This window comes from Malania oleifera, chromosome 3 (genome assembly GCF_029873635.1).
Source record: "Malania oleifera isolate guangnan ecotype guangnan chromosome 3, ASM2987363v1, whole genome shotgun sequence".
Taxonomy (NCBI): Eukaryota; Viridiplantae; Streptophyta; class Magnoliopsida; order Santalales; family Ximeniaceae; genus Malania; species Malania oleifera.
In genome coordinates this window covers 6,294,176-6,311,451 of record NC_080419.1, presented here as the reverse complement: position 1 = coordinate 6,311,451, position 17,276 = coordinate 6,294,176, and the positions used below count along the sequence as shown (strand labels likewise).

At 37.1% G+C, this 17,276-nt stretch overlaps 1 protein-coding gene and 1 long non-coding RNA gene across 2 annotated transcripts; both read left to right on the top strand.

The window, feature by feature from the left end:
- The first annotated feature begins 4,730 nt into the window (after window positions 1-4,730).
- LOC131150431 (uncharacterized) lies at window positions 4,731-5,563 on the top strand. Its single transcript, XR_009135531.1, has 2 exons — window positions 4,731-5,175; window positions 5,263-5,563. It is a non-coding gene; the product is annotated as an uncharacterized LOC131150431 (long non-coding RNA).
- Window positions 5,564-8,896: 3,333 nt separating this feature from the next.
- LOC131150525 (uncharacterized) lies at window positions 8,897-9,619 on the top strand. The gene has a single exon (XM_058101286.1). The coding sequence runs from the start codon at window positions 8,897-8,899 to the stop codon at window positions 9,617-9,619; it is 723 nt and encodes a 240-aa protein (XP_057957269.1).
- The last annotated feature ends 7,657 nt before the right edge of the window (window positions 9,620-17,276 follow it).

Sequence of the window (17,276 nt, the reverse complement as noted above, 5' to 3'; positions counted from 1 at the left end):
AGCAAGGACTGGCTACAGAGTTTGACCTCTCTGAGGGAGGTGTATTGAGGTTCGGGATCAGACTGTGTGTTCCGAATGATGATGAGATTAGAAGGACAATTCTAGAGGAGGTGCATCGTTCTTTGTGTACGGTACATCCTGGTAGTGCGAAGATGTATCGGGACTTATGCAAGACCTTCTGGTGGTCTGGTATGAAGAGGCAGATTGCTTAGTTCGTGGAGTAGTGTCTGACATGTCAGCAGGTGAAAGCTGAACATTAGAGGCCAGCAGGGCCGTTGCAGCCTTTGCCTATTCCGGTGTGGAAATGGGAACATATTTCCATGGATTTTGTGACCGGATTACCACCAGCGCTTCACGGGCAGAATGCTATTTGGGTGATCGTGGATAGTTTAATGAAATCTGCTCATTTCATAGCGATAAAGGTTAGCTATCCTTTGAGTAGGTTAGCAGAGTTGTATGTGCATGAGATTATGAGAATGCATGGAGTACCGGTGTCTATAGTATTAGATCGAGATCCGAGGTTTACTTCTCAATTTTGGGTAAGCTTGCAGGAGGCACTGGGGACGAAGCTTACTTTCAGTACAACGTTCCACCCCTAGACTGATGGACAGTCGGAGAGGATGATACAGATTTTGGAAGATATGTTGCGAGCTTGTGTGTTAGACTTTGGTGGTAGTTGGATACAGTTTATGCCACTTTGTAGAGTTCGCTTATAACAACAACTTCCAGTTTAGTGTAGGGATGGCACCGTTCGAGGCTTTGTATGGTCGGAGGTGTCGATCACCTTTGTATTGGGATGAGGTTGGTGAACGTCAGGTATTAGGACCTGAACTCATGCAACAGGGGTCTGAGAAGGTGGGTTTGATCCGGGAGAGGATTAGATCAGCTCAAAGTCGGCAGAAGAGTTATGTAGATGTTTGCAGCTGGGAGTTAGAGTTCGAAGTGGGAGGTAAGGTATTTTTGCGTATCGCTTCGATGAAAGGGATGATGAGATTTGGGAGGAAGGGCAAGTTGAGCCCAAGGTATATTGGACCATTCGAGGTACTTGAGCGAGTGGGTCCGGTAGCCTACAGAGTTGCATTACCTCCAGCACTATCGAGGGTCCATGATGTGTTTCACGTATCCATGTTGAGGGGGATGTGTTGGATCCTTCACATGTTATCAGTTACGATGAGTTGGAAATTGGGGATACTTTAGCGTATGAGGAGATACCTGTTTAGGTTCTGGACCGTAAAGTTCAGAAGCTCTGTACCAGTGAGATATCGTTAGTGAAGGTATTGTGGCGAAACCACGAGGTTGAGGAAGCTTCTTGGGAACTAAAAACGGAGATATGCCGGAAGTATCCACATTTGTTTTGACCACTTGTACATGATCCTACTGTGAATTGGGATAGGTGGTGAGTTGTCGGGAGTATGTGTGTATTGTGAACTCCTGAGACTGTTGTTTATGTAACCACGGTATTCCTCCGCCATAAGTGAAGGTATGTATGTGTTTGTGTATGATGGGACTGCGCTGTTGTGATCGCCAGTTCGCTCTTGAGTTGTGTCTATGTGTTCGATTGTATGTATGAATATGGGAATGAGAGATGGCAAATTTCGAGGACGAAATTTTGTAAGGAGGGGAGATTGTAAGAACCCGAAATATGAAAAATGGGTTTAAATATAAAGAGAGGGGTAAAGACTGGAAATTCTGCAGGCTTCGTCAATGAAGCCATAATTTGTTGACAAAGGCAGAAGACTTTTCGTCAACGAAATTCAGAGGTTCGTCAACGAAGAAAAGCAGAGAGACGAAAATTATAAATATCAGGATTCGTCGACGAGGCCACCAACTTCCTTGACAAAATCCCTGACTTTTCGTCGACGAAGGCACATTTCATCGACGAAATCTGACCGAGTCAGAGGGCTATAAAAGGAAATTCTTTTTCTTCTTTATTAAGTTTCTTAAAAATCTCTCTCTCTAAACTCTCTCTACTCTCTCCTTCCCTCTAGATTTCCTCGCCGATCATTGTTAGAATTGGGAAATGGAAGTTACCACGAGGATCGTGGAAGGATTCTCTAAAACTTCTACTGATCGTAATCTCGTTTCGGAGGTTTTCTGGTTTTGGTGAAAAATCGAGGTAAGATTCAGTTTTCAATTCTGACCCCGTAGTTTTGTAAGTATCAGTCTTGTGAGTATATTCTGTACTATGATTCATAGGTTTTGGAACTCGGTTCGCTGCTTAGGAGCCTTGGAGTTCCAGATTTGTTATACGAGGTTAAGGTAAGGGGAAACTATGTTATATTAGTTTTTTTTTAAATCGGACTCGATGAAACTGTGGTCCACAGTCCTGTGTGTGTTTTGGCTACTTATTTGGGGGGGATCTAACAGGAAAAACTATAGGTTTTTCATTATTTCAGTTTTGGGAAAAAGGGGGCGACGGGCTGAATCCCTGGATTTTGTTGAAAACCGAGTATATATGTGATTTATACTGTGATATTGGGATGACCGTGCATTGACTTTGTTTAAACTGTATTTGTTTGGAAAACCATGTTTTAGATTACCAAATGAGTGTGGTTTGTTTGGTTATATGAGCATGCATGTGTGTGTGATATGCAGAACTGCTGATTGGAACGCAGTTCCGGAATTGCTGATAGGATCGCGATTCCAAAATGGTTCCAGGTACTGAGAGTGATCAGCTCTATATCCGAGGGTGTGTGTATCACCTGCCATGTAGGCAAGAGTGTCCGACTCTATATCTGAGGGCGTGAGCCTATCCAGGCAGATCAGGCCGAAGGGTGTGGATCCACCAGTTAGCGTCGGTACGATGCCATGGGAGTCGAGGACTAGCCACCGGTGGGACTATGTGCGCGGATGGCTATGGGCCAATGCTGGATTATCACGGACCGGCTTTAGGCCGATGAGTGTGACGACACTGTGTACTGATCATGTGTGTGTATTGTGACGTGACTGCGTATAAATGGCCGCCGTATGCGTGCGTATATGCATTGTTTGTATGAGTATTGAACTACATTTAACTGCATTTATGTTATATCATGATAACACTCAAATGCCACACACTGATATAACCTGTGTTCTTCCTTACTGAGAGGTGTCTCACCCCTGCTGTATGTACATTTTTACAGGTCCTTCGAGTAATCGAAACTAGCGTCCTGGTGTAGGGAGCGTAGTGGCTGGTGTACTGCGTTAGCGCTTTGGTAAGTGCTAGGATTGTAGTTTTGTGATGGGTTGCCATTTTGAGTTGTATTTGGGCACCCAGTTTGTACGTTTTTTGATAGAACCATGTTTGCTCTTGTATAGACTCTGGTATGGTACTGTATATGTTGATATATAATGACTTTTTCTACTGCGTATATGTTTGTGATTGGATGTATTTAGGGTGCTTGGAAACCCCACAGGGTCGGACCCTCATCCAGTGTACTGTATCTGTGATGATTTGTATGATACAGGGACATGTTAGGTTACATTCTCACCTCTGGGTCCCATTTTGGGGTTTGAGGCGTGACACATGGTACCTTAGAAGAAACAATTTATATACAACCTCCCGAGGGCTTTGATACGGAAATGAATAAATATCATGTATGTTTATTAAAGAAATATTTATATGGGTTGAAACAATCACCTAGACAATGGTATAAACGATTTGATTCTTACATGATTCAAAATGATTTCTGTAGAAGCAATTATGATGGTTGTATTTATTTTAAACCATGTGATAAATGTCATATATATTTGTTATTATATGTTGATGACATGTTGGTTGGTTGTCAAGACATGGATATGTTAAATCAAGTTAAGTGCATGCTTAAATCTGAATTTGAAATGAAACACTTAGGACCTATTAAAAGGATACTTGGTATGGAAATAACTAGAAAAAGAAATAAAAAGTTTCTCTACTTGTCTCAAAAGTCTTATATTTCAAAGGTATTAAAAAGATTTGGAATAAGTCATGTTAAATCTACTTCTATTCCTGTTGCACAGCATGTTAAGTTGTCTAACAAACAGTGTCCTGAAACTGAAGATGTGTCACTGTTTATGAATAGAATACCTTATGATAGTATGGTTGGTAGTGTAATGTATGCTATGGTATGTTCTAGACCTAATCTATCTTATGTTGTAAGTCAAGTGAGTAGATTTATGAGCAAACCTGGAAAACCACATTGACATGCTTTGAAACAAAATTTTCAATATTTGTCTAGAACAAAACAACAAGAATTAATATTTGGTAAAAAGGATATGCATTGCGAAATAGGATTAAAAGGATATGTAAATTTTGACTATACTGGAAATCTAGATACTAGGAAGTCTTTGTCTGGTATGGTCTTTTCTTTTTTAGGCAGTACTATTAGTTGGAAATCTCACATGCAGTCGGTGGTAGCCTTGTTTACCACGGAGGCTAAATATATTACCATGACTGAAGCCTTTAAGGAGGCTATATGGATAAAAGGACTATGCCTAGAGTTAGGAATGTATAGTAGGACCGTTACAATTTATTGTGACAATCAAAGCACTATTTATTTGGTTAGGAATCATGTTTATCATGATAGGTCCAAACATATTGATGTTTGGCTGCATTTTGTGAGAGATATTATTTCTAGTGGAGAAATAGAAGTAAGAAAAATTCCAACGAAGGATAATCCTTCAGATATGATGACTAAAGTAGTACCTAACTCCAAGTTTGAACATTTTTCGAACTTGGTTAACCTTGGACGTTTCTAGTATTTGTTTAACAGGAACCGCCATAGGAGATGCTAAGGAGGTGTAAGGATCACAAGCTTGCCAAGGTGGAGAATTGTTGGAATGTCAAGGCTTGAAAGAATCCTAGCCGTCCATCTGATTAAGGGATCTTGTGGCTGTTGTTTGTTTTTTTCTTTGTTTTTTAATTATGGAGGGGCATGGATGTAATTTGTTCCTTTTCTTGTTGTAAATAAAAGAAACAAAAAGCAGCAGAGGGGCGGGGAGAGGGTCTAGAGAATTTGTGTTTGCAGCTGCAAAGACCACAGCGCAGAAGGAGGTCTTCCTCCACCAACCGCAAGAGAGCACCTGCAAAACCAAAAACAGATTGTAGCTTGCCTTCCTAGAGAGAACAACACCGCGCGCGCACGAGAGGGAGACGGCAGGAGGTGCGTGTTTGGCGTTGGGGATCTCCAGCAGAGGTGCACGCTCAGGTAAAGCAAGGTAAAAGCTCAGATTTAGTTTCTTGGGGAGGGTTTCTTTTAGGGAAATTAGGGAGGAATATAAGGAGAAACCTATGGTTATTCGCAGGTGCAAAGGGAGGGTTTCTTAGATTATTCTTGGGCTGATTTCCAGAGGAGATCGGTAAGACAAGAAAGGGTAAATCTGTGTGCACTTGTATTTATTTCCACCGATTTAATATAGTGTCTCTGGAGGTGAGTTTCTACCGTGGATGTAGGCCAATTTTTGGGCCGAACCACGTAAATGTGTTCTTGTGGATTGTGCTTATGACATATTGTTTATACTTTGCTGAATATTGGATTGGTGAATGTATATTTTTCTTGATCAGACTTAGCACAGACACGTGTCAAAATAAACAGGTTTAAGTTTAAGTGTCATTGTGGTTGATGCTTAGACAAAATCATATTGTTATTGTGATTTGTTTGGAATTAATTAAAATATGAAAATAGAATTAGCAATCAGCTGAATTACACACAACAATTATAAATAGAAATTCATCTTAAATATTATGATTCCAAATTTGAGAGATTGAAATTTAGATGTGAATTGGAATAAAAAATAATAATTTAAAATTATACAAAGTTTATTTCACTCTGATTCTGATCTAACTTCTCTCTGCCTTACAAAAGGGAAGGCAGTCCCTTATATAGAGGTCTGAGACCCCGAGACTTACATGATACGCAAACAACGAGAGTGACATAAAGCAAACTCGACAGAGACATAAAGTTGGACGACGACATAAAGCAAAGTCGGTGAAGACTTTGTGGCGTCGACTGACAACTTTGACAAAGAGGACTCAACAACTGACAACTGACATAAATAAAGGTGATAGCACATGGGCGGCTGCATTTGTGCGGGAGTGACCCACCACCTTTAATTATGCAAGACTTACTGACTCATCAAGCCAACAAACTTAGACTTTAAGCAAACTTACAACATACACAGACATAGGATGACCCACCAGTGTGGACTTTAACAATAATAATACATAAAGTAGACACGGACGTGGCTTGTTATTTTATATATATATATATATATATATATCAAGTTCGGTCTAAATTTACATAAATTACAATTTAAAATTAGCTTAGAATCTACACAAATATAGCCTTTTTCACCCCACATTATTACACTTTGTTATCATGATTCATTTTTTAATGAAAAAATTTTAAAAATAAGAACACACACAAAGCATGCCCACTAGAAAAAAAATGATGATGAAAGTCCACACGCACGCACCTTCTTGTCATTCATAGATTTTCGCATGTGCCTATCTAATGAACATGATGACCTTAATATTTTCCAGCTGATTGGATTCATATAATATAAAATATAATATCATATAATATGCAAGTTGATCATGGAAAAAAGGAAAAACACTTTTATTTAAAATATTTCTTCACTGGCAGATTGATGCAATCTTTGCAAGTTGCAGTTTTAAAATAAGGTTTATATGCTTTTATTTATTTATTTATTATCATAAGAATAATAATGTGGGGACAAAAAGTTAATTCAAATTAAAAAAATATAAGTACTAATTATGCTCCCCTCTATTGCTTAACTACGTCTTTTTCCCTTCTTTTTTTTTTTTTTTCCAAATAAAAAAGTGGTAGCATCATTTTTCTCCAACACAAATCTATTATTTAATTGTATCTGTCTCTTTTTATTAATTTTTTATATATGATTTAGTTAGTGCTTTGATATAATTAGCTAGACAGTATATCTACAACTTGAAAATAAAAATAAATGTTGGTGTAGATATTTGTTTCATACACCAACGGTCATTCTTTCATACTAGATGTCTTAATTTTTGTTGACTAAAAGATTAGACAAATGAAATAGGGGAATGAAGTCATGAGAGCAGGACCCCAAAAAATTCATTTGTTTTTTTTTTTTTTGATTATCATGGGAACTCCTGTGCTTGACGAGCCCTTCGAACTCCTCGATGCGGTACCGAACCCAAGGGACAGGAGCCTTCCCCATTGGTTCGCCACCAGTATAAATCGGATGCGGTCACAGTCTATTCATAGCCCGGTTAAATGTTTTGTCAACTCGCCTCTTAGGACACATCTCAACTTACCATCCACATGACATGGTTAACTGCTAACTTCTTGAGTGTATCTACCAAGAGTCGAACCCCCGATGCTCATACTGGATTGCCCGGCTCTTTACCACTGCACCATGCCCATGGGGGTTTCATTTGATTTTTATTGTTTGGGTGGTTCATGACTAGATCTTTCCTTGAGTGTTTTTCCCTTACCTTTATTAGGTGTGCTTGCTCCTTCAATCACTTTACTATGTCTACTAGGGTCTTGCTTAATTGATGAGTGAATCATAGTTCAGGAGAATCATGGAGTGCTCCATCATGGCTTCTCCTTTGACTTAATGTATCCACAATGGTAACTATCAAACCAATATCGGTTCTTAGGGGTCATGTTGAATCATGAGACATGTGGGGATCTTCCCTAGCTTCCCACTTCTTTCATAGGGTGACTTAGGGTTTAAAGGGCCAGTGTCCATTTGTGACACATGACAACCTCCAATCCATTTGTTTTGCCATGAAATATTTTGAGGAGGCATACACTTATATTACATGTGATTTTTATGACCTTCAAGTTTTTGAGGCTCACACACGTATGTTGATGACATTTGCGCTTGTTAGCAATCCCTAGCTAGATGCTTACTGTGTGCCATGTGTTTGAGAGATGTATGCATCCTTTTTCTTTCCGCCATGTATATAAACTTGGTTTTGTGCCTTTAATCTTTTCTTCCGATTTCAACTCTCTTTAATGCATGATTTTCCTTTTAGTTTCCTTCTTTTAGTGTGTTAACGTATATTCCTTATTTACTTGTACATTCCTTATTTACTTCTACTACACACTTGTACTGCACTTATACTACACTTGTACAGCACTTCGTGCCTCCTATATAAATAGGCACCCATGTATAGTCTTATAAATAAAAAATAAAATTATACTTGCTCAGTATTTCTAACATGGTATCAGAGCCACTGCTTTGACCTTTTCTTAGCAGTCTTGTTTTCTTGGTGTTGCTCATTCTCTATCATGCTTTCGTCGTCGTCAAGGAACCACACCACAAACCGCTACATCCTCTGCTTCACAATCTACACGCCTCACGCGCCAATCACCGGCTGCCTACACGCTAGATCAAAGATCCTAGGAATTATATTGCGCTAATTACGTGTCTAAGAAAAATTATGTTTAGGAAAAAAGGGACTTAAGCGGTCCATTGTGAACCCCCACTTACCTAAGAATTTATTCGGTGTAATTTAGCACAATCATTATTGGGTCCCACCGTCACGCCAGCTTTCCACGTAAGCACGCCACGTCAGCTTACCAAGTTAGCATGCCACATCATCACTGTTGACCGTTGACTTTGAGTTGACTTTTTTGGGGTTGACTTTTTCAGGCCAGGTTCTTCTTATCCAGTTTTACGCGTAGATTTCATTTTTGCATATTGTGTCTCTAAATGGATAAAAGGATATTTTTATTCCTCGCCCCATCATTACTACATTGGAAGGAACTAGGAATTATTTATCTTAGTATCAAGCTATGCACAATTTTCTTAAGGGTCGCATGCTTTTGCAATATTGTGCTGGTGCAATCACTATTCCTGCCAAAGGGGTAGCTGAAGAAGTTACTGCATTCACTGCTCACCTAGTTGAATGGGATAGTCATAACCTATGATCCTTACTTGGCTCCGGAACACTTCCATTCCTTCCATCTCCAATCTGTTGGGCAGCTTTGATGATGTAAAATCTGCATGGGATATGTTGGCCAAACGATATTCCACTTCTCACGGATCCATGAAATATCGGTTAGTGGTTAAGTTGCATAAGCTCCGACAAGAACCAGGGCAATCTATCAATGACTACTACGATAAGCTTTGCTTCCTTTGGGACCAAATTGACCTTTTTGATCCAACTTGGGAATGCTCAAAAGATGCTCAACAATGTGCTGTTGTTCGAGATGAATTCTATCTTTGTGAGTTCTTGATGTCACTTGATAAAGCCTATGAGCCCATTCGAGGTCAGCTTCTTAATTGCAGTCTTCCTCCTTCTCTTGATATTGCTGTAAATGAGTTGGCTAGAGAAGAAACTTGTCTTGCAACCCTTCAAGCCCAGAATAAGCTGAATGTTCTGTCTATTGCTCCCTCTGCTCCCATAGAACAACCTTCCCAATCAAAGTTTGATGCCTTTTTCTCTAGGCAGTCCAACAAAAGGTTCTACAATTATTGCAAGCGTCTTGGCCACACTATTGAGACTTGCTACCATCGCAACAAATCTACTGCAGTTGTTGCCAATCCTGAGTATACTCCACCAATGCATTCTGTCTCAGCAGAGTCTCAGTCTTCTGGAACCACTATCCACCTTTTCTCCATTGAACTACAGGACAAAATAGCTTAGGCTATTCGTATGGCTGGTGATGTATCCCTTTCCACTGCTATCTCAGTCTTGCCTGTAAGTCTCAATCTTGGTTTTTTGATTCTGTAACGCCTCGACCCTCTACGTGGGCTGCCCGGAGTGCTACTAATCAATTCATTTACCTGATAATCTACATTATAATATCATGTACATAGCGAAAAATATAAATATAATCTCTACAAATATATTACTAGAGTTTATTGTCATTATCTACCAACCATAATAAATTAATCATCCACCTGTATTCAACATATATAAATATCCCCACAAACATCCACTATTCACAATCATTCCTATCTCAGAAAACTCAAAACATAGAACAAAAAACATAAATTTATATATCTAAAAATTAACATAAAAATATATACTCTTCTCTCTTTCTATTTTTCAAAAATGCTACAAAATCTCGAGCCCTCTAAGCTCGATCTCGAGGAAATCCTGAAAAAGATACATTTATATTCGGGTGAGACACATCTCAGTAAGGGAAGAAACAATATATTAAAATAGTGTGTGACCTACATGAGTCTATATAACAACATAATATTTAACATTTGTCAATCGTTAACATAATTTCTGAAATCATTCTCTGATCCTAACCAAATACATGCAAAAGATTTAACCCACGAGATTACTCAAGGATAGGGGTGATTACCAGCCCATACAAGTAGCACCCCTCTGCTCTAATACATTTGGCAACCCGAACGTCACAACTGAAGCATACTAGAGCACTCACCTTACTCAGTAAGCCCTCAAATATTAGATTGATCTCGTACTCATACCGTTCAACAATAGCTTACTAGCGAAGGCCCTAAAGATAGGAAAATCTACCCACTCATACAAGTAGGTTCCCTCTGCCCTAATATATTATGCAGCTACTGTCACATCTGAAGCTACTAGTGCATTCGCCTTACTCAACAAGCCCTCAGGAGAAGAGTGTGCCCCGCCCAAATGTAACATGTTCTACATACATAAATACCTCTAATATCATAATAGATTATTCTTTCTGTCATTATTCAATCATACACATCTATTTATGGTCATAGCTTAAATATTGCATTGCATTTCACTTTACATAATCATCAACATTACATTGTTCACATTTGTCATTTCATTCCTTTATTATTTCATTGTCATTACATTGCATTTTCATTTCTTTTCTGCGTACTACAGCTGGTCTTTAGCCATCATCAGTTAGTCTATAACTCCTTTCAGCTGTCATCAGTTAGTCTACACAGAAGTGTGCTAGAATTTGCTAACATGGTTGTCTTTCAGTTGTCTTACATTTATATGGTTGTATTTAGCATATACAATGAACATATTTTATTCTCAATACTTTAGTTACTTAGCCTACATCTCATACATTTAACATATATTTACACAGAATCTCATGCCACACAATTTAACGGTAAAATTCATACATATTCCTGTAAAATAAGTCAACTCACATTTAACATTTATATGCTGAAAATACATTTCATTTCTTACATAATTCCTCAAAAATCACTTTTCACTTTTATTAGTTCATTTCCACATATACATAGCTAAATAAGTGGTCTTAGGCTCAAAAAACAGAGTTTTACATGATTAACATTTTAATAATTCACACTAAAACATACATATATTATAACATTGTTTATTACCTTTAATTTCATAAAATTTGCTTTAATATTAATATATAATTTCCCTTTACCTGATTTCTTGAACTACGTCAACAGGGACCCCAAAAAATCCCTGTGGCGCTCACCCGGACCCTGAATCAAAAATCCTAATTCCATTAAATTAATCCTAAATAAAAATACTATTTAAATATTTCCTAGGCCCTTAAATAGAAAATAAACAATTATACTGTCAAATATAACAAGTTTGCCAAATTTCCCAAATCTCACTCTCACTTTGGAGTGGAGCCTAAGAAATCCTAATTGAAAAATTACCTACGCCAAAATGACGATGATCACGACTAGGACCTCGTGGTGGTGTCTGATCGTTGATTTAACAAAAGATTTAACAAAAAATTGAGAAATTAGGAAAAAATTATCTTACCTCAAGAAAGGTGCCTACGCCGCTCCCACGACAAATCTGCTCTGGTAGAAATGCAGGTGGCGGAGTTAGGAATCCAACGACACCTTCTGTTTTTCGATTGGCCGAACATTCGCTGAGAAATTGAGAAGAGAGAGAGACGGAAACGAAGTGGGAAACGGAGGATACGTGAGAATTTCAGGGGGCTTCTATGTTTCAATTTGAAACCCGCCTAGTTGCTTCCTTTATTCTTTCATTTCTTTTTTTTTTTTGCTTTACTTACTTTATCTAATAACATTATATATATATATATCATATGATTTATTCAACAAATCAAATTTAACAATACTTAATTAATTAATTGATTAACAATAAATAATTTTAATTTAATTTAATTTTTTATTCCTTTTATTTGTTTATTTAATATATTAAATTAATAATATTTAATTAATTAATTGATTGATAATTTTAATTTATTATTATTATTATTTTTTTTTCTGAGTTATTAAAGATTCTGCCTATTGCAACCACATGACACCTCACTCATCCTTATTTTCTAAACCCGAACCTGCACCACACCCTCTAAATATTTATATAGCTAATGGTTCCACTTTACATGGCAATAGTCTAGGGTCTGTTTCAACCTCCGACCTTTCAGTTCCTGGGGTCTTCCATGTACCTGACCTATCCTAGAGTTGGGCATATGTTTCTTGTGGACAACCTTCATCTTCCACCTGTTGCTCCTATTTCTATTGCCACTACAGTTGTTGCAGTTTCTTCTTTACCTTCTATCGCACTTTGGTGGATCACAATTTTTTGTTATCTTTATTGATGATTATTCTCGTTATAGTTAGATTTTTCTCATGAAATCTCGTTTTGAATTACTACCAATCTATAGTAACTTTGCAAAAATGGTTGATACACAATTTTCCAAACGTATCAAGATTTTTCGATTTGATAATGCTATTGAATATACTCAATATGCTTTTCAAGCCCTTTTGCATTCCTATGACACTGTACATCACCTTACTTGTTCAGGTACCTCTTAGAAAAATGGCAGAGCCGAATGAAAACTTCGTCATATTCTGGACACTGTTCGTGCTCTCCTTCTCTCTACCAAAGTTCCTACTCCTTTTTGGGGTGAAGCTGCTCTTCATGCTGTTCATACTATCAATCGCATTCCCACCCACCTTGAGTTTGAGAGGGGGGGGGGGGCTTAACGTGTATTCCTTATTTACTTATACATTCCTTATATGCTTGTACTACACACTTGTACTATACTTGTACAGCACTCCGTGCCTCCTATATAAATAGGCACCCATGTATAGTCTTATGAATTAGAAATACAATTATACTTGTTCAGAATTTCTAACATAGTGCTCATTAACATCCTTGCTGTCCCCTTCGATGATTTTCATTTCATCTAATTCCTTTCTTTAAGTAAGTTCTCTAGTTTATGTTTTTGGGTCTCTACTAGTTGGTCATTACTTTATATTTGGCACCCCTAGGTGTTTGACCCAATTCCTTCAAGACCTTTTATCAATCAATCTCTATTTCTATGGTACTGTGCTCCTGTAATTGAACTAAACTATTAGCTGGGTTCTGATAATATGTAATACATGATGTTAATTTAGGTGTAATCCTAAAAGGGGGGGGGGTGAATTGGGTATTTTAAAAATTCTTTGAAACTTATTTATCAATCAATCTATATTTTGATGTTTAACTAATTAATGGCTAGAATTTGATGCTGATTTGAATTACTAAATCTATGAATTCCTTTTTACCCAATTAAGTGTGTGTAAAGTTATTCAACATACACAAGCAAGTTGGAAATTGAAATACGATGCGGAAAATAAAAAGGATAAGGGAAGAGAGAATGCAACCATGATTTTACAAGGTTTAGCCAACCCGGCCTACGTCCTCGCCTTGAGCAACTCACTCAAGGATTTCACTATAATCCTTGCTCCTTAAATTGGGATGGAGCTTCCCTTACAATCCGCTGCTTATAAGAGGTACAACTCCCTCCTAATCCGCTGCTTACAAGAGATACAACTCCCTCCTAATCCGCTGCTTATAAGAGATACAACTCTCTCCTCAATCCTAGTTCACAAACTGAACCTTGAATATAATTTAATCTGCAAAACACTCAATATTGCTTCTAACAAAGTTAGTGAGTACAATTCAAAGTCCTAGTATATAATCATATGATGAAACTTGAAACTCAAAATGTATGGAAACAATACAATCATTTTATGAATGATTATGCTTCAACACAATACTTTTTTTTATGAAATCTTCCAAATAAAGATATATTTAAGCACTTTGGAGAATTTTAGGGTTCTAGTTCACTTGGTAAAAACGCACAAATACATCTTTTTGTGAACTTATTAAATAGCTTTGAATATTGTATCAATTACAACCAGAAAGGTTCCTTTCAAATATTCAATCTCAACACAATCTTTGTTATATGCAAGCATGTATATATATATATATATATAGATAATGATGTTCAACACTCACAAACAGAATATATTGTTGTTTAGAAAAATATCCCTCAATAAAATGAATATTTATAAAAACAAAGGATATTTAATCAAACGTTAATATATCTAAAATATAGATCCTTTAACAACCACACACTAGAATCAAATCTTTTTAACCCCCCCCCCCCCCCCAAAAAAAACTTAATCAAGTAGTGAGATTATCCAAATAATCTATGTGAAAATATACTCACTATCAATCACCCGGCTTATTTCAACAATAGATTTGGAATGAGAAGTTCTTTGAAAAATAGATTTACTCTTGAATCAAACACTATTCAACCAATAGATAAAACCTTTCTTAAGTAATGATCTTGTAAATATATATATATACACACATTTAAGATCAATTTCTCTAATGATATTCAATAACAAGTAATGAGACGAGAAGTTCTTAAAAATAATAACTTGAATGATCAAACCTCAATACTAGAATGAAAATTCAGATGAGTAAATAAGTTCCCTTTGAGATTTTGAGTTGATTTGCCCAAGCTTGATGGTTAGAGATTGAAGTGTAGGCAATTGTATAGCAATAGGAGCAAGTTTTCAATGTTTTTTCAACAAGATGTGTTCTTCTCTTTATTGAGTTTCTTAGCTTCATTCTAGGGTTTAGATATTCAGTATATATAGTGTCTTACCCTTAGGATTAATCTCAATCGTTGGATTAAAGAAATGGCTCGCGAGTTTGTTTAATAAAAATCACAATTTTAAGTTTCCCGCAGGTCCAGGTGCCTGAGGGTGAGCGCCCAGGCGACCGAAGTTCCTTAACCCTTTGAAAATTTAACTTAGGATGCAGGGTCAGGCGCTTAAGGATAGGGTCAGGCTCCTGAAGTGGTTCAGGCGCCTAATGTTCCAGGGTCACGCGACCGAGGTACCTCGGCCAACTTGCTGTGTTTTCCCATTAATTCTTCAGGCTACCGAACTTAATCTTCAGGCTCCTAAAGAAATTCTTCAAGCTACTGAAGGTGAGTTCAGGCTACTGAAGTCCCATTTTTCTCAATTTTTGTTTTCTAATTTAAAAATCTTCTTTGCTCTTTTTTCTTGAGTCATTTATAAAAAAATATTTTGCATGATTTTAAAAGTATTTCTAAATCCATGAAAGTACCCTAATGATGTACATGAAATGCATGAATCCTAAAATCATTCTAAGTTACGTTGAGCCTCAAATTAAATCATACGAGAATGTAAATACATAAGTTCTAAATACTCATTCCCAAGATGTTCTTGAACTTTGTCGCCTGCATCTTGATTCTTGTACTCTTTGATTTCCATGGAGCTTGCCAAAATGTATCAGTTTTAGTTTATGGCTTCCATGACTCATTATCTTTCCGTGCATACTTAATATAGGTTCTATTCACAAACTCAATGCACAAATCAAATACCAAGTGATTTTTCATTATTAAAACAGGATTGGACTCGTAGAGTCAACACATGATAATATACCGTTTAACGTACATAGATTGATAGCATTTTCTGTAATAGCATAATACATACGGCCTTGCGCCGATTACTTTCACATCTGCGGTCTTGCGCTGAACATTTCATAAATACGGCCTTGCGTCGAAATCATACATAATACACGACCTTGCGCCGACTATCAATCACAGCCTTGCGCCGAACATTTTATAAATAATAATTTGAATAAACATGTTATCTATCATGTATTGCAAAATCGTAATGTATTGCATTATTCCATATTTTCTGAAAACATACTTTATCTATAAAATTGTCTTAACATAATACTTTTCACATAAAATAATATTCATGTCACACAATGCTGAATAAGACCATATATTTTATACTGAAATCATATTTTTTGGTATTTCTTACTAATACATATATTTCATTATAATAGTAGTATTTTCCCAAATAAACATTTTCTCAATAATATTCAAATGTAATACATGCTTTCTGAACATAAATCTACTAGTAATTTAATAGTATTTTCATGGAAAATGATTGTTTTAGTTTATTCCCTTGCCCGATTTCTGAAAAGAAACCTCCTAAATTTCACTCATCCTGCACCTGTAGGGTTCCTCGTTCAACACCCTGAAATCAACATCTCCTAGAACAGAAATTCAATATTTCTACGCGTACTACATTTTTTGCAACTATAGGGAAGGCCAAATACTAAATAAAAGTCTTACCTTAAATTTGACATGAATTCCAAATTAGGTCCACCAACGATCCACTCCAACTGATTTGAAGAGAACTCTCCCAGGAGTGTCGTGGCGGCTTTGGATCGTTGATCTAGCAAAAAACGGACCCAGAAAGTTAGAGAGAAGTATGGGAAATCGAAGATGAGAGAGAAGAGGGAATCTGGGCATGAAATTTCAGTCAAAAATGAAATTTTTGCCTATTTATACACTGGCCTTCGTCGACGAGCCACGTCACCTCGTCGACGAGGTCAAGAAGGATGTTCATCGACGAACATTTGCTTCTCGTCGATGAAATTTAGAGATGGGCAAATAGTCTCGGTATTTTCTCGTTGATGAAGCGCACCCTCGTTGACGAGCCCAATATGTCACGTCGTCGACGAACGCGACCTGTTGTGCCCCCTTTTTAATTTCCTTTTTCTCCCTCTTTATTATTTAAATACCATAATTCTTCGAGTCACTACATCTTCCTTCTCAAGTGCCACCTTAAATTATAGGGTGGTGGTACTTTTATGCTTAGGTAAGGAGAAAGTCTATGCTCGAGGGTTAGTCAACTATTAATGATTGGAAAGACAAATCATTTTCATCCTCTCCAAGGAGGAACGCCTAGTGAGCAATGTGTGAAAGGAGCTTGTTGTCGATATCAAGTTCAATCCTACCTAGAATGGCCTTTAGAAAAGGTAGAATGCCCTTTTCTCTTTGTAGATCTCCCCTTTTAGGGCCTTTTGTACTAGAATAGGCTTGTTTCTACCAAGCTCAATCCTGCCATCCTCCATTTTATTGAGGGTAACTGCTTTCCCTAGATTCCTATCTTCCTTCTATACATCACTTGAATGTTCTAACATTTTAATCTATTTTATTTTGTCAGTAAGTGAATCCTCTTGTCCCCCAGGGTCTTATTATCTACTTATGAATGGATTTTAGAGT

What these genes read in the sequence shown, in the direction of transcription:
- LOC131150525 (XM_058101286.1), top strand. Translation starts at nt 8,897, where the DNA reads ATGATCCTTACTTGGCTCCGGAACACTTCCATTCCTTCCATCTCCAAT.